At 37.0% G+C, this 20,377-nt stretch overlaps 1 protein-coding gene across 3 annotated transcripts in view; it reads left to right on the top strand.

Moving 5' to 3' along the window:
• The window catches only part of CORIN (corin, serine peptidase), a 199,978-nt gene that overhangs the window by 118,397 nt on the left and 61,204 nt on the right, over positions 1-20,377 (top strand). For all 3 annotated transcript variants that reach the window (XM_019741053.3, XM_074324644.2, XM_019741052.3), the window contains one exon: positions 13,413-13,526. In XM_019741053.3, coding sequence (XP_019596612.2) covers positions 13,413-13,526 — 114 coding nt within the window. The remainder of the gene's footprint in view (positions 1-13,412; positions 13,527-20,377) is intronic.

Genomic DNA, 20,377 nt, shown 5'->3' on the forward strand with positions numbered 1-20,377 from the left:
ATTAAATTCAGACTTACACAAAACTGATCCATATGATGAGTTAAATATTTTTATTAAAATTGCTCCATGAGAATCTTCAGCTCTACATAAACTAAAATTTGTATTTCAAAATAATTTATCAGAAATCCAACCCAATGTTGTCACAGCCTACAAAATATTCTTAACAGCAACAGTAAAAGTTACATCCAAAAAGAGATCCTTGTCAAAACTAAAAATGAATAAAAATTGTGTGCAATCTTGCATTTTTGCCCAGCAATCATGCCATTTTCAATTATATGGATTGAAAATAATGTTGCTAAAAATGTACATTTTGATGAGTTAATAAATGAATTTGCAGAAAAGTGAGCCAGAAAAAATCACCTTAGTAATGTATTGTTATTTATTGTGTCATATTAAATTATGACACAAAAAATTACTTTGGTGTAATTTGTTAAGTTTATGTTGTTCCTCATACGACGTCTGACAATTAAGTTTGTGAACCTGTTGCAATGCTGTTGCTAACCTCTTTTGATATCAAAGGGATTATTGATTATGAATTTGTACCAACTGGACAAACAGTTAACCAAGTTTACTATTTGGAAGTGCTGAAAAGGCTACATGAAAAAATTAGACGACCTGAACTTTTCTCCAACAATTCATGGCTCTTGCATCACAACAATGCACCAGCTCACACAGAACTGTCTGTGAGAGAGTTTTTAGCCAGTAAACAAATTACTCTATTGGAACACCTTCCCTACTCACCTGATCTGGCCCTCAGTGACTTCTTTCTTTACCCAAAGATAAAGGAAATAGTGAAAGGAAGACATTTTGATGACATTCAGGACATCAAGGGTAATACGATGACAGCTCTGATGGCCATTCCAGAAAAAGAGTTGCTTTGAAGGGTGGACTAGGCACTTGTGTCAGTGCATAGCTTCCCAAGGGGAGTACTTCAAAGGTGACCATAGTGATATTCAGCAATGAGGTATGTAGCACTTTTTCTAGGATTAGTTTTCAAACGTAATTGTCAGAGCTCGCATATCACTATTACTGCTATTCTGCTTTAAACAATAAAATATTTTTAAAGGAAAAAAATTTATATTTTTGCCCGCCTTTGGTCCCTGCTGCTCCCATGTTGACCCTTGGTTCTCAAGGGTCTTTGCCCTGTTATGTCCTTCCTGAGGGTCCCATTCTTTAGATTCCATGCTTTCCCATTTTTTTCATACTAATGTTCCAATATCTTTTTAAAAAGATAAATATATGAAGTGCTTTCTCCGAAGGTATTATTGTACTTGCTGAAAATCGTTCTGCCTCTTTTGTGTGTGTGTGTGTGTGTGTGTGCACATGCGCATGTATGTTTTTATAAAGGTGTGCACACTATTGATTACCTCAGGCAGGGGAAGCATTGCCTTTAATACATCTTTGCATTGTATTGTTTCCTTTGCTAGAACAAGCGTCTATTATTTTTATAATCAAAAAATAATTTAAAAAATTATACAAAACACCAACAAACTAATTCTGTTTATGTTACCTATTTACAGTGGTATTTCTCCCCTCATCTATCCCTCCATATCCCTCCTAATTTGCTGCTGGAATCACCATATCCCTTTGGCTATCCACCTGGCATCTGACATACCAAGTGCAACAAGGACTAAGCATTCCAATTCATACATTTCTATGATACTACAAGCTTTTATTACTGGCACTGAAGAGTTTTTCCTCTTGGTTTTTCTCTCACTTCCCACCCTCCTTTTTTTGCTGCATCTTTTAGACTATAAGTACATATACCTTGGGATTCCTTCTGCTGAGTCTTAGGCAATCCTAGGTTCAAGTTTGTGCTCTTGTGTTGTCCTTCTCCCAGTTTCCATTCAAGCAAATATTTTTTCTAGTTCCTGTAGTCTGGAACCATTATGATTCTAGAAGCAGTGCTTTATAGGCTGTTTCCAAAACTCAATTCCATCTTCAATAGCTAGATTACCCATACAGAGGGGATTTGAGCAACGGGAGAATGCAGCAGTAGTTGGTAGAGTAGGTTGAATCTTGACCACCATTTACCACCTTTCCCTTCCAGACTCCCTGGCCGGCTTTCTGGTCAAGGCTGAGGGGCAAGGTAACTGAGGGAAACCTGAGGAGAGACTTCCAAGGCCAGGTCATGGGGACAACTTTTCTGACCAGGTGTGAAGGTGGCCCACTGTAAGCAGGAGGGATGGACTCCTTGACTGTTGGGCTACTTGGGTACCCTCCCTGAGGTGATGCCACATACTGGCCTTAGGCAGGCCTAAGGGCACATATCCAGCCCTCCAGCCTGCATCTGTGGTCTGACTTTGTCTCTTAATGTCTCTGTAAAGCCTTATGATTTCTGCCATATCCAGCCCTGTGCCTTCTGCAGACAGGCTCTGGAATTCTTCATTGAATAAATAAGGAGTCCCCAGCAACTACCTTTTAATTGAGGACTTTTGGCTTAAGTTAAACGAGGAAAACCAAACAGGAATTTCAACTGGGAAACATTTTAGGCAGGGAGACCTCCCAGAAGCCCTTCGAATCAAGCCAAATTTTATAAAGTATTTGGCCTCCTTTTCTGTCTATATTTGTAAGTGGCCCTGGAATGACTGTCACAGAATTTTCTTCTGAGGATAGTTGCTGAGAAAATTTGGCAGTTTTCTTTAGAATTCTTAGAACAGAGAGGTTTGGAGCTTATGATACTAACACTCAGGAGAACTTTTCTACAGTCATGAAGAGTTTCATTTCAATCTGGGTGCTGTGGTGAGACATTCTAACAAGCATTTGTAATGAGGTTATATTGTAAGGAGATCACCTGCTGTAAAATACATTTCGATTTTACAAAAATCACATTATGTGTAATGTGATTCTAAAAAATTCTAAAAATGTGTAAAAATGTATAAAAAGCCACTTGAAATAAAACTGGCTGAGTAAAAATTGAATTTCTGAACTTATTGGTTGTTATGAGAATGGGAGTATCAATTCTGAAATAAATACACAAAGTACATATTAGCATTCCCTAATGCATTGGTGTATGAAGATTCATATTTTAAAGTCTGTATTTAAAATAAAAATTATTTTAAAAAGAAATATGATTTTATTTTAACATAAATACTGAGCACACTTAAAATACAGTTGTTTTCAAATTCTGTCACACACCTGGATACTTCCCACAAGTATATTATGGGTTCTTTGGTTTGGTTTATGATGATGTGGTCTCCCTCTGGTGTTAAGAATTCTACTGGCCTGAAAGTAGTCACCAAATTTCTTCCCTCTGGCATTTCACTGAAACCTAAATCTGGAAAACATCTTGAGAGATCTTTTCCTCTATTCCGTCAAATACAGATCAGGGTATGTATTTTATATTTTGACCGTTTCAGCAATGTGGGAAGCTTCCTTATTTTAACAAAAATGAATCAACCTGTCTTTCCTATGGTCTTATCAAAATCAGTTTTCACTGTTAGGAAACCTGATTTGGTTTCCCTATCTCTGTGGCCTGTTTTTAGTGTATTTTGGCCAGAATGTGTCTCTTAATTTTGGCTATGGTATTTTCCATCTGGCTAGAAATGCTCTGGGTTGAATGCAAAATTTATTTAGCCCATGCCATGTACATACATGTCACTCTTCTATGTCCTATGGCTATATCAGGAAATAAAACAGACACAAATCACTGCCCTCATCTAATTTCTGTTCTATGGCACATATACATATGGTTTCTAAAGACACAAACCATAAAGCCTGGTATATTTAACCTTACACGTATGTAAGAACTTTTGTATAGCCAAAGAGATTACGAATTAAAAGACAAATAAATGATGGCCTGGGAGAAAAATAATTGCAACAAAAGGAGCTCCAATAAACTTCCTTATTTGGAAGAAAACCAATGGAAAAATGTGCCAAAGATATGAGTAGGTTTCAATTGTGAAAGGCTTTTCAGTTCTCTGTAGTAACAATTGGCAGAAGTGGAATTTCAAATTTACTCAGTTACAGAAACAAGTGAAAGATGCCCTTTAGAAAGCAAGATAAGTCACTCAGGTAGAATTCCCTATGAATCTCCAGGTCTCACAAGGTGAGGGCGTCAGGCTGAGTTCTTCCCTCACAGGGTCTATGCGCTGAGTATGGCTGCCACCTTGTGATCCTGTTTGGAACTGCATGCTCCCTACCTTTTCCCCAAGTGGGAGAACAGGAACCTCTTTCCCAGCAGTACCCTGAGCTCAGTCTCCCAACCCATCCAGCACTAACGACCCTCACATCATAAAGTTTCCCAGGATTAATTTAAGCACATTAGGTTGATCAGCAGAGTATTTTAGACAAGACTACATCACTGTCCAAACTACAGTTGTAAGAGTTTACAGTGATCGGTACGTTGTTTTTGACTTGCTGTTGTCTGTAGCAATGTCTTTCCTCCCTCAGGGATAAAGTAGACCATTTCCTACTTGACCCAGGTCTGATCTTAATACCAGATTATTTGCTATACATTTGCTAGTCCCTGTATGTCTCTCTTGAAATTTTGGCCTCTCTTGAAACTTCACCTCTTCCTGCCTTAATTTATTCTGTCCCCGAGTGGATCCCTATATCTTGTTCACCAGGAACATCATTTCTGTTTACTGGTACAAAGGAGCATATGAATCCTGTGAAGATTTTGGAAAAATTTTTAGCGGTTCCCCCGTGACTCCCCCCACTCCTCCCCACTCCGCGTCCCCCCCCCACCCCCCCCACCCCCCGGCCCCAGCTCTGAGCCCTTGGGTGCTGTGTACTCAATCTTCTAGTCTCAGCAATTGGCAGCTGTGACTCTGGAATGCAAGTTAATTAAATTGTGCTTACATTTCGTTTTAGGCAAGATTGCTTTTTTTTCCATGTTAGGTTTTGTCTGTGTGGCTTTGTTATATACAATCCTGGTAACTAGGGATCCTAGGAGAGATTTTATGTAGCTGCACTGTGAAAGGCATGCAGTGGTAGAAAATGGAGGAAGCATGGAAGAGAGAATTCAGAGGACACCTCTGTGTTCCACCAGTAGGTAAATCATTTAACAGAACACAAATGCCTTAACAGCAAAAATCAGCTTTCCTGGAGCAACTTTCCTGACTTCCTTTTCTGTCTATGAGTCAAAGAAAAGTTGGGAGCTCTATCTTTGGGTGTTGTAATATCAGTTCCTGTGTGCGTTGATCTCTGCAGAACCATGTTGTTTTCCACTTATCTTGGTTGTCACAAACAATCCAGCTGCTTCCACCTTCCAGGTCTGCTGTATCCACAAGTGGGACCCTCTCTTTATTTGCAGGTTAACCCTTTAAGCACAAGGCTTTTTTTTTTTTTTTAACACTCTGTGATGGGCATCTTCAGAAATGAATGGCCCAGTTCCCAGCCTTAGTAAACAGAACATACTGGGTTTTACCAGATTCGGTGCCAAGAGCTTGGTATCCATTACTGATTAATATGCTCAAAGACAATCCCAAAGCAGAGGGAATTTGGTTAACAAAACTGAAGCTTCAGAAGGTTAAATACCTTTCCAAAGCAGCACAGAAAAGTAGTATATTTATTATTTATTATATTTGTTTATTTAATAGTATATATTAGAAATATATTATATAATGTATTTATTATGTATTATATATTTATTATAATACTATGTATAATATAATTACTTCTCTTGTCTGTAGATTCAGTCAATATCAGTATGGATATTAGGGTGAATGTTTATGAACTAGTTTCCTCACCATTAACATTTTTTAATCATAATAACATTTAGAATTCAAGTTACTGACTATTTGGGGTTGCTTTAGGCTTAAAGGGTCAGGTAGCCAGAAGTATCTAGGTTTTCCCAAACTTGCCTTGACCCAACCAACGGAATTTGTGCTATCACCAAGGGCTACAGCATGGGGGCAAGTGAGTGGGGTTTGTTGTGACCAGTTAATAGGATGGAGAGTAGATTGCATCTCGGGCAGAGCTCTCACCTAGGGCTTCAGAATCTTGGAATCTGGCTCCTGGCTTTCTGACCTGCAAGATAGGTGAGATCCTACAGTATCCTAAAGATCAGTGAATTTTTCAGAATGATAATGCTTTGGAATATTCTGTTAAAGTAATTAACAATAGAGAGTAGGTGCAAAAGTGATACAGTACAGTCTTTGTGAGATTGGAAGTGAATTTCTAGATACTGGGGCAGAATTGTAATCTGTACTTGAAAGATATTTTTTCAAAGTTATTTTCACAGTAAATTTTCAATATACGTGTTTATTCTATTTCTGAGTCTCAAGCCATATAATATTGCAAAGTCATAGACAATTTATTCCAGCTTTTAGATTGTCAATACATAAAATGGACTACAATAAAAGAAACTGAGATTGAAAATAAATTTGGTTCGAGTTGCAAATGAAATCCATAAGCAGTTAACTTGTAAAATGAAAGCAATCCAATTTGTGTAGCTTAATAAATAAGGAAGATAACATGAAAGAGCTCTTCAAACTGATTATTTTTCTTCATTCATCTTCTCCTAATGCTTACCATAGATGTTGTGACTGAGTTACACATTTAATAAAGGTCTGGGAAAATGTTAATATGTATAACTTTTCAGATATCACCATCTGCATGTAAGAGATTATTTTCTTTCCAAATTATATATACCTCCTTTATTTCTGTTAGATTTATATATACAGATCTAACCCTTTTATAAGAAACATCTTACCTTTGTTTGAAGTTGGTCAAAAGTAGTATACATATTGTTCTATTATTGTCATTTTATGATTCAAAGTGAATAATTATAAAATGTCATTTGAGATAGGCTTATGTTTAGAGAAAAATCTCAAAATATTTTAAAATATAATTAAACGATCATTATTTGTTTAGAAAATAACATGTTTATTTCCTAAAGCAAATTCAGAAAGTAGCACCCCTCCATCACTAAATGTTTGAGTAATTATCTCTGAATTTAGAAATCTTTATCTGTCTTGTCTAGAGGGTATAAGCATGCAGTTTCTAAATCGTCTATGTTCTTTAGAAAGTTGAAGTTCTGTTATTGCACTTATTTGAAGGAAATAATAAATAACAGAGTACTGGTGTACTTCTTATTTTCCAATGATTTTTGACAAAATGTCTTCAAAGTCCTTTGTGGGACTTTTAGACACTAAACCTTAAGATAGTAAACTATTATATCTTTTAATTTACTTTTTTCTATTATATCTTTTTAATTAGACAATCCTGTTTGGAAGTTTCTTTCCTTCTTTCCTTCCTTTCTCTTTCCTTTATCCATCCATCCATCCATCCATCCATCCATCCATCCATCCATCCATACATACATACATATACCCCTCTCTCTCTCTCAAATGTTGAATAAATAAAGGTTCTTTTTTAAAAAAGTTTCTTTAGACTTGTGCTTGGCAGTCTATTTCTGGCAGTCTCTGGTCATAAAGCTTGACTTCCTGCTTTTTGCTCTGCTTTTTATTTTGTACTATGTCCACTTAGATTTGAAATCTACTGAGCAGGGTTTTGTCTAACTCCATTTTATACTCTGGTTTTACTTGACATGTTGAATGATGACATGAAACTGCTCTCTAAACTCAGTTTACATACTGTTTCCTATCAGAGTGCTACCAGTTATAGATCAATTTTGGTTTCCTGCTAATGATTTTTATAAATTTCACAATAACTGATTTTTATATGGAATGATAGATCTTCCACCATGCTGTCTGATAGGCAATATGTATATTTAGCTCTTGTTTGGGAAAATTTATGCTGAAGGCCAGGTGGCAAAGTTTCAAAGCATAGCTTTATTTCAGAGAGAAAAAAAAAATTATTCAAGGAGTAACTTATTCTTGGGGACATTTAATTGGGGGAATTGCTTTGGATTTTCTTTGAAATTTGTTTCACGGAAATTGTTTCTCAGTAAATGTTATAGAATGGTGTTGAGGGAGTTTGAACTAAAGACTTGGATTGTAGTTAAGTGACTCGTTTTACCTTGTCTTTGCAGCAAGGTGATCACCACTGATCATAAAAGAGAAAGTCACTGTGGCACTTCTATTTTTAGAATATCTAAGTTAAGAGCTCTGTAAATGCGTTCATTCAACAGGAATTTACTGCCTACCATATACTACCTTGGAACAAAGACGTGTAAGTTAAATGTTATCCCTACTGTTTTCCTTGCCCTCTGGAGTATTTTCAAAATAACAGGCAGAGATCCTTGAAAATATAAGTCAGATCATACCACTCTTTACTCAAACTTTGTAGTGATTTTTCTCTCTAACTTACAAAGCCCTTGTAGTCGGGCCCTCCCTTCCACTCTGTCTCCTCTCTTCCTACTCTCTCTCTCTCTCTCTCTCCCCCTCCCTCCCTCCCCCCACCCCCATTCTACTCTAGACACACAGGCCTCCTTGCTCTTCCTGACACCTGCCAGGCATGCTCCTGCCCTGATGGTCGTTGCATTGGCACTTCCTACTGCTGAAATCTTCCCGTGTGATTTGGTTAACTCCCTCCTGTCTTTCAAATTGTTACTCAGATGTCAACTTCCCATGAGCCCTGCCCCAGCATTCTAATGAATTTGGGGAGCTGTCTTACCCCACCCCTACGTCTCCTATCTCTCTTAATCTGTTGTATTCTTTATTTTTTTCTACATAGCACCTTTTACCTTATGACCTAACATACAATAATTTTCTTATTTATTACCTTCATTGATATTGTCTGTCTCTCTAGAATATAACCTTCACAAAACAAGGGCTCTACTCTGTTTTCAGTGATGTGCCCTCAAGCTCCTAGAAGAGTGCAAAATTGGCTAAGTGAATGAGTGAAAAACTTAGAGAGCAGCATAACCTTTGCTGATTCCATGTGGTAGATGGAGGAAGTGATTCTATTTCCCATTTCTCAGAAAACAACTTGAAATATCCCACTAGATATTTCTGTTTTCCAAAGGGTTTTCTCTGTACTGTGCTCCTCCGGGAAGCTCAACCAACTTTTTAAATGTATCTCTCCCTCATGACACTGCCCAGCGCACTGGTTCCCCTCTTTCCCCCCAGTGGAATCCTCACTCTTGACTTACACAGAGCTTTCTGATATAACCCACACATACCTACCCCAACCATATGAATGTTCAACAAAATGAAGGGCTTTCCAGTGAATATAACTTAGAAGGCAGGGTGAAGACCAAGTTTGCTTACTTGAGGACAACTTTGCATTTTTTTCTCTGCTCTGTCGCTTCTTATCTTTCACCCCAATCATTGTACCAACCTATTATGCCCAAAGATATAGTGCTGTCCTCAGGAGGAATTTTTGTGTTCGCTGCTAGGAGATTACACTCATTCTTTTTCTTCTAGTCAAATAACTTTGTAAAAGGTAAGCACAAAATTGTTGGCAGTAACTTAACTTCAAGCAGAATGTACAATACAGGACTGAGAAGCTCTTTGTACAGGCAGGCGCAGGAGATGCTGCTCTAGTCCAGGTTGGCTTTTGCTTCAGAGGTAGAGTTGATTGGAGCTTCAGATTTTAAACAAGGGCTCAAAGACAGGGCGAGTGAGGACACTATACTGCCAGAGATTAATTTCTGAAGTAAGCAATTTCTGAAATAGACTCTAAAAGTTAAGAACCAGAGTAATGAGAACATTTGCCAATATCAATGCTGCCCGTAATACATAGGCAGAGAGAACTGAGAGGGCTGAAAGCAGTTGCAGAAAATCTAAAGGTCATTTCAGGCTATGGAGGCTGTTTCAGCAGACTGTTATCAGAGACAAGAATACCAGAAAGAGCTGGTCATGGTCATGGGTACATACTCTTTAGAATCCATGGAATTCTGAAGTCCGGGTGATTCATAATTGACTCCATCATCTGGACATGAAAACTAGTATCTTAGGCAATACACTTCTGTATATTGCTATGGTTGCATTAATAGTAATTAATGATCGCATGTGTAAATGTAAACTTTGGTGATGGAGCATCTTTACTTGGTAAAAATATATCAGATGATGATCAGTAGACTATATGCTACATGAAGGTGGGGAATTATTTATTGTTTTCTTCACTGATATTTTTCCAGGTGCTATAATAATGCCTAGCACAGAGTACATGCTCAGTAAATAATTGTTCAATTAATGAATGACTCTTCCATCAGTCAATCTGCCATTGATTTAAAGTGCAGTATATATCTCTTAGAATTATAGTGATATTAATGTAAATGGTGTCAAGAATGCATGGCATGGCCTTATCTCAGGGAATCTCCCTTTGTCATCTTAAGGGCTAAACCTAAAGGCTGTTAGAAGACGATCATTATAAAACAGTGAAATTGATGGTTGCAAATCTCTACAGAAACTTTTTAATAGCTCTCTCAATGTGTTGTCCAAAAAACCCAGAGCTGATGGAATGTGATCTCATCTGGTCCAATATGCCTGAAGGACAGACATGTATCTTCCATTTAAAGAGAAAAATAAAGACAAGTTTGAACTTTTACTAGAACTTGGTGCCCCAGTGTGAGGGATATAAATGATAAACATCTAAGTTTTTTGTGCACCTGGAACTAATAAAAAAAAGAAAAAAAAGAACTTGGTGCCCTTGACCTGATCACATATCAGGTAATTTCACACCTACCCCTGTGTTAGGAACAAGGATTGGGTGTGGTGTGGAGGGTTGGGCCTGGACCCCGGACCTCGCTATCCTGGGGTGGTTTTGACCTTTTCCTGGCAACATGACTTTGGGTAAGTGCTGTCTAATTCCTCTATTTGTAAACTACCAATTCCCCCCAAGGAAGATATGATAGAATGCCTACCTGTCTTCTTCATGGGGCTGTTTGGAAATTCCAAATAAGATGTGTGTGAAGGACCTTGCTAGCTGAACCGTTTTACACAAATAAAAGTGGAAATTCCTTATACAGGTTAAGGAAGAATCCAACAGAGAATATACAAAATTTATTCTAATTTTACAAAGATAACATTGATTAATGTAGCTATGAACTTCTAAAGAAAGAATAAAGAAACAATTGACAATGTCCTAAAACCAAGGGCAGCCATGCCTCTCATTGAGGAACCACAAAAAAGACTTCAGTTGCTGCTGAATCAGCCAAGACATGGATAGCTAGTGATAATCAAAACAGTGCAAGCAATGCCGTGTTTTAAATTTGATCCAGATTTGATATAACCATACAGAAGAAATGGCCTTATTGGAGTAAAATATATAGGGTCTTAAAGATGAATTCTAGATGTTAGGAGATATTTAATGTTGAGCTTTCAGCTACATTTCCAAAGAATCATCAGAACCATAAGGTAGGGAAGGCAATAATTCTTCTGAGGCCCTGCAGCTGCTGAAATGCAGACGGATGGAATTTATGTACTCTCTTGTATAATACAGAAACAATCTCACAGTAGGATAAACACTTATTCCTTGAAAATTTTTCTCTTAACCTTAGAGAGGATATTGTATAGACTGACTGGTAAAATCTTAGTGTTTTTCATTTTATATCTGGTTTCCTGCGTACCCTGTAGGAGTCTGTATATGTAGCTATCGGAGGGAAGTTCTGTGCTAAATCCTCTAAGACTGCACAAAATATAAACCTGTTTCATATTTTGGCAGTTGAGGTCCATAGATGTAATTGGTATTGATATGGAAATCATGGGATATAATAGAAAAGCAGACTTTCATTGTTGATATTTTAAAAATTACACATGAAGTAGCATCATAAACTTGAAACTTACCGAATCAACCGGTACTTAATGTCGAGCAAACCGAAACTGATTTCCTTGATAACACTGGAAAATAATAATCCATTCATTGAGGTTTTTTCCTCTTTGCTTTGTGGCAATATATTGTGCTCCACTGAGACTGAGGTGACTTGTTCCCATCAAATATTAATTTAGAACATTCTGGGTACCAGCCTCTGTGCTGGGGCCCAGGAACATGGGCGATAGGACCGACTTGGGACTTACAGCCTAGAGCATTCAGTCTGCACTTTTCTGTATTTCAATTCCTGAGTGAAAATATTGCATATTACCTGGCTCCCTTTAGTTTGTCAACAGGAGTACATAGTTCAGGGAATGGTGACAGTGAGCAAGCAACTGACCACACTAGCTTTTGTGGAGGGAGTTAGACAGAGACAGAAATTTTTAAGGGTTGTATTTATCTACAGTTACTCTGAATTGAGAACTCATGAAAAAAGTTAGTATTTGTTTTTCCTGATTCATAAAATAAGACACGGTCATTATAAGAACATTTATAAAATACAGAGTAAAAATATAATGAAGAAGATAAAGTTTACTTTTAATCCTAATACCAGAGATAACCACAGTAACCTTTGATATACTTCTTTCTAGGCTAAATTGTATTATGGTTTTTTAGAACCACATGGTGGTTTTCCACTTAAATTATCTAGAACTTTGTCCCAGGACATTAAGTATTTTCTACAATATACTTTTTAATGGCTACAATAGTATTCCTTCTTAAAAGGTACCAAAGTTTATTTAACCAGTTGCCTACTATTGCAAAATTGTTATTTTGTAGTTTCCTCATCATAAATCATGATGGTATGCATATCCTTTAAAATAAAAATTTACATTTATTCATAATAATTTCCTTTGTATGAAGTCCAAGAAATAAGATTGCTGGGTCAAAGTTTATGCACATTTAAAAGGCATTTGATACACATTCCAGATATTTATGTTTTAACACCCATTTTGTTGAATTGATTTATCCTTTTATTTAAATAGTTTCCCTTAAAAAAAACTGTTTTGTTTTTCATCTTATATCTATTGTCTACTGTAATTTTGAAACAATTGATTTGTTGAATTTTGAGAAGAAAATGAGCACCATAATACTGAAAACAACAAATACTAAAATACAACCATTTTAAGGAAAAGAAAAGAATTAAATGTTATTAGCTAATACTATTTTACATTCTTTATGCAAAAATAAACTTCGATATTTTTAACTGGTAATTTTATTAAGGCAAGTAAATGTATTTCGAATACAGGTTCCTGGAGTCTCTATGCCTGTGTTGAGCACAATTCAATTGACTGTTTTTACTGTAACTTTGTGGAACATTGAGTTGTGTTTCGAAAGGAAAGTTTTTTTTTTTAACCTTGTTCAATAAATAGCAATTCACTCTGAAATAATTGTCAGTTATTAAGAAAAACACTCCTATTTGGTATTTTCCACACAGCAGTTGTACAGTTGATGAGGCCATTCTCTTGGGCTCTGAACATGGATGGCTGTCCCTCTGCAAGCTCACGGGCGAATTTGCTTTTGCTTTTTTCAGGCAAACATTCTTTGTGTTATTCCCAAGTTTTTTCACAATTAAGGTAGTAGAGGACCAAAGAAAAATTGGTGGCGATGAAACTGAGGGAATTTGGGAACAAATCTGTTGAATAACAAGGGAAGGTTTTCTTTCTTTCTTTCTTTCTCCTAATTTAAAAAGGGGGGGGGGGGAAACCCTTATTCTGACATTATTTTTCTGTCTTTTTTTTTTTTTTCAGTGTTCTGTGGAGGAGGCGAGAACTTTCTGTGTGGCAGTGGAATCTGCATCCCCAGGAAACTGCAGTGTAATGGCTACAACGACTGTGACGACTGGAGTGATGAGTCTCATTGCAGTATGTGGCAGACTGTTTGGGGGTCGTCTGGGGGCACAGGGATTCTATTCAGTGGCCTAGAAACCAAAGCCATTCCATTGTCTAGTCCTGACAACCATTAGCATTTGCGTGGACTACTTTCAGTTTGCCTTTCTAGGGTGGGCAAACGTGTTTATCTTCCCCCTGTGTGACAGCAGTGTGTTTGCACACCTTTCAAAGGCATAGTTTCATTAGGAGCTCAACAGCTAGATGCCACATTGGAACAGATCAAGGAGTGAAGTGTTTTTGCATAAAAGGTCTTAAAATCAGGGGAAGGCTTTTCGTTTATTTTGTTTGGGTAAGGATTTTTGTTTTTGTTTTTAAAGCTTTATGAGTATAAAGGTCAAGTTTTTGAAAAAGGACATTTTTAATAGGAAAATTTTTCACCCTCATGATTCTGAACATTCATGACACAGCAGCTGCAAATCTTCTTGTTTGTTTTTGCTTCCTCTAAATCTGAAGATAGTCAATGGCATTAACTGTTTTAAATCCATGGATCAGTGGATTCAACCTTAAACACCCTCAATTTATTTACCATTGATTTGATGAGTTGTTTTGACTGAATTGGTCAGTAGTTTGTCCGATATCGTGTTAGTCTGCTTGGGCTGCCATACAAAATACCATAGACTTCATGACTTAGACAGCAGGAATTTATTTCACACAGTTCCAGAGGGCGGAAAGTCCAAGATCAACGTCCAACAGGGTTCAGTTTTGGGTGAGAGTTCTCTTCCTGGCTTGTAGGCAGCTGTGGTCACAGGACCTCTTTAGAGGGAGAGAGGGAGAGTGGGCAAGAGAAAGGGGAAAAGGGAAAAGGAGAGAGTGAAAGAGGGAGAGGGAGACGGAGAGAGAGAGAGACACGAAGATAGAGACAGACATTAAGATAGGTTGGGGAGATGCTCTGGTATCTCATGCTCTTCTTATAAGGGAACTAGCCCTATTGGAGTAGGGCCCCACCCTTATGACTTCATTCAACCCGCATCACCTCCTCATAGGCCCCATCTCCAAATATAGTCATGTGGTGGAGGTGAAGGCTTTAGTGTACATACGAACATTGGGACGACACAAACATTTAGTTCGTAACAAATATATATTCAGATTTCAAGTCATTTTGCATTTATGTAACAGAAACAAAGGAAAGATTAGCCTGAAGAATACATCATAGGATCTGCATCCAAAACAGACCCATATGCAATTGTGTTGTAATTGCTTTTTAATGTTTATATGATCAGCAATAGTTACTAGGGGGGAAAGCTGTGTTGTACTCCCTGTAGGAGTTGCCAAGGCTTTATAAGTGCTCACGACCGGGGCCCACATTTTAGATTCCTCTGGTCTGTTTGCCAAGTGGACCAACTTTTCTTCCATCTGAAGGGTTAGGATGCTTATTTGTCATAACTTTCAAAAGGCAGTATATCATGGTAACATTTCAGGTCAGTGTTTTCCAAAATGGTGTTCCATAGTACTCGAGTCATGAAAAATGCTTGAGAAAAAAACACACGTTTGAGCAATGCTGTCTTTCAGAGCTACTTCTTAGATAGTTACAATACATATTTGTACCTTAAACGTTTTAAGAAATGCTGCAATTAAAGAAAAAACAACAATTTTGCTTAACTTGGTAGTTTCTCAAAATTATTTGTTCATATATACCCTCACCTTTATTTATATATTTATTTATTCATTCATGGATTTATCTATTTTGCATTTAAGATAGAACATCTAAGCATCCTGTAGAGCTTCAATTATGTCACCTATATTTTTGGAAACATTTTCACGAAGACATTTGTTTTTATAACTTAGAATTCTCTCTTTAGGAAAACCTATAGCAGATGATTTTACATGAAAGACATTTTTATAGGATGTATATTTACACTGGGGGTATTGCTGTGGACTTAGGAGAAAATATTGTACAAAGAACGCACAATAGGTACTGAAAACTAGTTCAATAGAATTATATCCAATTTGTGGGAATTGTGGTGGAAGCTCTTGTTTGTCTCCCAGTTCTGGCCCATGTTATGGCGTTATTCAAGTTCTGCATGTGCCTCTGCCCCCAGGGGTGGGCCAGCACTGGCTCCCTCATTACGTTCCTCTGTTGCACTGAGCATTGCGCTTTAAACAAGAGCTTTCTGCCGCATTTGTTGAAAATGAATTTGAAGCGTTAAATTTGAACACTGTCTTGAATGGGTTATAATCTAATGCTGTTTTCTCTAAACTGTGCTGCCTTTGACTTGCTCTTGTCCATAAAAATCCAGATTTGGTGAATGATTATATTCTGATCATTCATGTGACAGGAAAATGTTTATTTTGGAGGCTCTATTATGGTTGGGAGATCATTGTCTATTACGGCAGCACTCCAGGTATCTGAGACTATTTCCTGACTTTCTCCCCCAACTAATTTTGTTGAGTTTATCAGTCTCTTCCGGAGTATTTGTAGAAGGAACAGATTTCCAATCACCTGGAACAATTTTAGTGATGCAGTGAAAAGATTTTCGAAAATGAAGGAAAGTTTCTTTTAAAAATTCCTAGCTCTGAAACTAAGCAGGCTACTTCTCCACCGCTGGCTTTTGTTGTTGTCAAGGCTGGTTGAACAGTGGCATTTCCAGGAAGCCTCACATGCAGGGATTCTCGTTCAGGTGGTTTCCCAAATGATGTTTCCAGGGATGCAAGTAAATACTAGAAATAGTTCCATCAAAATAATAAAAAAGAAAAATAGTTTATTCTACACTGAAGGAAGAAGCTTCAGATATCTGGAAAATTCACTTCTGTTTAGCGGCACTCTGATCATGCTGAATCAATGAAACTATTGAATACGCTTGAATTTCTGCTATGTATTAAACATGTTCTAGATACCTAGTAAATATAAAGACTGTTAAGATATGATTTCTTTCTTTACGAAGCTTGTAGTCTAATTAGGGAAATAACATACATAGAGATTATTGAATGTGGTATTTTAGAAAAAATATAGTAGAAGAGATCTCTCAAAGCAAACGAAGAGTGGTGTAAACAAAAAAGTTCAGGGGGTAGGTCCTGTGAGTTAGGAAGAGAGCAGGGTCACAGAGAATTGGGTTGGTGTGGAGAGAGCTAATGGAAAAAATGGGATTAAAGCTAGGCCTTGGACTGAGGTGATGTCTGGATACCCTGGAACAGTGGTTCTCAATCGGGGGCATTTTGCCTCCTCAGGGACATTTTGTAATGTATGAAGACAGCTTTGATTGTCACATCTGTGAGGACTGGGGGCACTGCCACTGGCATTTAGTGGACTGAGGCCAGGGAAGCTGCTAAACATCCTACAATACACAGGGTAGCCCCTCCCACCACAAAGAATTACGCGGTCCAAAATGTCAACAGTACTGCGGTTGAGAGAGAAATCCTCCTCCAGAGCTAGAAGTCTTTCAACTATTGAGTTGAAAGGACCCAGGTAGGCAAGAAGCCTGGCTTCATCTCATAGCTCTGCTATTAATGAGCTAGGCAAACGTGGGCAAACCATTTAACCTCTCTGGTCGTCCCCAAATGAGGGGATTTATGGGTAGCAATTGAGCATCGCTATCTGAATCTTGAATTGAGGCAACACGTTTGTGTTTATAGACTCACAGAGACTAAGCAAATTCAGTGAAACCCTTGATGAAAGGTTTTTCTGTTCCTTAGTTTTCTCCCTTCATGTAATGATAATTTTAAGAGACAGAAGTTAATAGTGTGAGATGCCAAACTAAAATACATATTAACATGCATGAACTTCAGAAGTAACATTTTGTATCAGGGTCTCATTAAGAAAAAAAAATCTGTATCTAGAAAAACATCTACCTTGGGTCATACAAAATTATGCTTGTATTGAGCAAGAAAATCACAGCAAGTAGCTTTTGAAAATTTTGATTTGTTGGCCCCAATTGTGCTGACAACATTTCTTTTCAGTCCAAATAAACATTTATCCCAATAAAAGAAGGCACTGTGATCTTTGCTATTTGCTATGTATTTCTGGCTGTGCAGTGCCTCTGGTTAAGGTTTTGTGTGTTTACTACTCACACAGACCTTAGGGAGGTAACAAGTTGTTTTCCAAAGCAGCTAATTTTATACCTAACCTCTGAGAATGGCTTCTAACCAAGTAAGCCATAACAGTGGAAAGTTGAATCTGTACCTGTGTGAATAATGAGGATTTTTTTAATACTTGAGTCATCGTCATTTATGAACTTATTTAATAAATGATAGCATTAATTTAAAAATATCTCCAATGAGGTGTCTTAGTATGAATTATTGGGGATCTTAGAGTGGGCCTCACAGAGGACACGTTAATCTTTGGAAATTTTTGGTGTGTTCTCAGGTTAATCAGATTCTGAAAGGAGTATTTGATTCCTCAGTCCTACAATAAAAAAATGAAAAAGAAAGTGAAGTGTACAGCTTAAAAAAAATTAACTCATATGGCTTAAAATCTGCCACTCCTCCACCCTGCCCCCACTTTCAGGGAAATGCAAATAATTTTGCACTAATGATCAAGTTGAGAACCCTAGTTTTTGCTGATTCTAGTATACTGCTTCAAAACTTCTCATAAGAGTAATTTAGACAAACAACATAAAACAAAAATCAAAAAAGATCTTTTACAACTTCCCAAGGAAACGTATATATCTTTATGCACAAACTCCCAACTCCACTTGGCCTGCTGGAGCACTAATGTCATCATAACGTTTCTGCTCAGCTAGCATGTGTGCAGTAGTCCGTCAGCTGTAGGGTGCAGGGTGGGGAATTAGCGCCCTCTGCTGACTGGGAGGAAACAGTACTGTCAAGGTAAAAACTAGGACCTCGTCTTAGTTCTTACATTTTCTCTTACGATGGTCATCCTCATTGGAAAATTAAACAGCCTGGGGGAAATTTTAAAAAGTACTTACAGATTTCTGCATGTGCATGAGTGTGAGTATATGTGTCCGCATATGTGTGTTTGTGTGTATACATATAGACACTCGTAATGAAGGAGCTGAACAGATGATTTCCAAGGCCTATTCCATTCCTAAAATGGTGTGATTCTAAAAGTATTTAGTAAGTTCTTTTTAGAAGAATAGAGCCCGTTGTATGAGATACAGGCTTCTGCTTGAAGAGAAACAATCAGCTGGAATTCAGAAGACTGGACCATTGGATTCTTCATCTTCATCAGACAAGTAGACTGATCCCCAAATGTGCCCTCATTTCTCCTCTCTTTCCTTTGTTCTTGCTAGTCCCTCTACCTGAAACATGGTAAAGTTTTCATTCCGTCTATACTACTGAAATTCTTCCCATCCTCCATGATCCCTCTCCAGACCTAAGAATCTATTTTTGCACTTATTTCACTTTAAAAAGGAAAAAGATAATACATTTAAGAAGTCTAGTTTCTATTCAATGCAGGTTTCATTGCAACATATAATAATTTTAAATATTTTTAAAACTTTATTGAGGTATAATTTACGTATCATTAATTTAACCATTCAGTTTTAGTAAAGTTATAGTTGTGCAACCATCACCACAATCCACTTCTAGAACGTTTTCATTTACCCCAGAATTTCTCTCCCACATATTTGCAGTCAGTCCCCAGATAATCACTTTGACCTCTCCAGCTAAACACTGCTCTGATTTCTGTCTCTATAAGTTTGCTTTCTATGGGAATTTCATGAGTGGGTCACACAATATATAGTCTTTGTATCTGGTTTCTTTCACTTAACATAATCTGTCTGAGGTTCATCTATGCTGTCACATGTATCAATGGTTTGATATTTTTAATTGCTGAATAGTATTCCATTATATGAGTATGATACATTTTGCTTATCTATCCACCAATTGTAGAGTGTTTAGATTGTTTCTAGTCTTTGGCTATTATGAATAATGCTGCTATGAACATTCACATAAAGTCTCTATGTAAATATGTGTTTCATTTTTCTTGGGTGGATTTATAAAAGTAAAATTCATGAATCATATGGTCAGATTATAGTTAACTTTATAAGAAACTGCCCAACTGCTTTCTAAGGTGGCGTTTATTATTTTACACCCCCACCAGCAATATATGAGAGTTTCAGTTCTTCTCATATTTTACCAATATTTGGTATTCTCTGTCTTTTTTATTATAGCCATTTTGGGTGTATGTATTATACATATACTCTAGATATGAATCCTTTTATCAGAACCATGATTTGCAAATATTATTTTCCAGTATATAGCTTGTCTTTTCATTTTCTTAAACATATATTTAGAAGCACAAATATTTTTAACTTTATGAGGTCCATTTATTCTTTTTTTCTTCTATGGCTTGTGCTTTTGTTGTCATATCTAGAAATACTTTGCCTAACATAAGGTCACGAAGATTTTCTCCCCCTAAGTTTTCTTATAGAAGCTTCATAATTTTGACTCTTACACTTGGTCCATTTTGAGATCATTTTTGTGTATGGTTTGAGGTAAAGGTCAGAGTTCAATTTTGCACATTTGAAATTCAATTGTCCCATCATCATGTGTTGAAGAGTATTCTTGTCCCATTGAATTGTCTTAACACTTACACACATTATTTTATTAATCTCTTTCCCCCTACCTTCTTAAGTAACTGATCTTATCCCAGTTTCATAAGTCAGTTCACAGACTCATAGATTTTAACTAATACACTCAAATTCCCACAGCTGGTAGATGGCAGAACCAGGATAGGAGTTCTCGTTTGCCCAAGTACAGTACCTATCTTATTAAAATTTCCTTGCATGTTGTTTATTTTAACATTAAACTATAAGCTTCCTGAGGTTACATATTACTCATTATCTTACCACCATAATCTAGGGCAATACTTGCTTACTTTAGGGTCATCGTATGAAACATTCAATTGACTTTAGTGTTAATGTTTG

This window comes from Rhinolophus sinicus, chromosome 1, assembly GCF_057876585.1.
Source record: "Rhinolophus sinicus isolate RSI-liver-muscle chromosome 1, RSI-T2T, whole genome shotgun sequence".
NCBI lineage: Eukaryota > Metazoa > Chordata > Mammalia > Chiroptera > Rhinolophidae > Rhinolophus > Rhinolophus sinicus.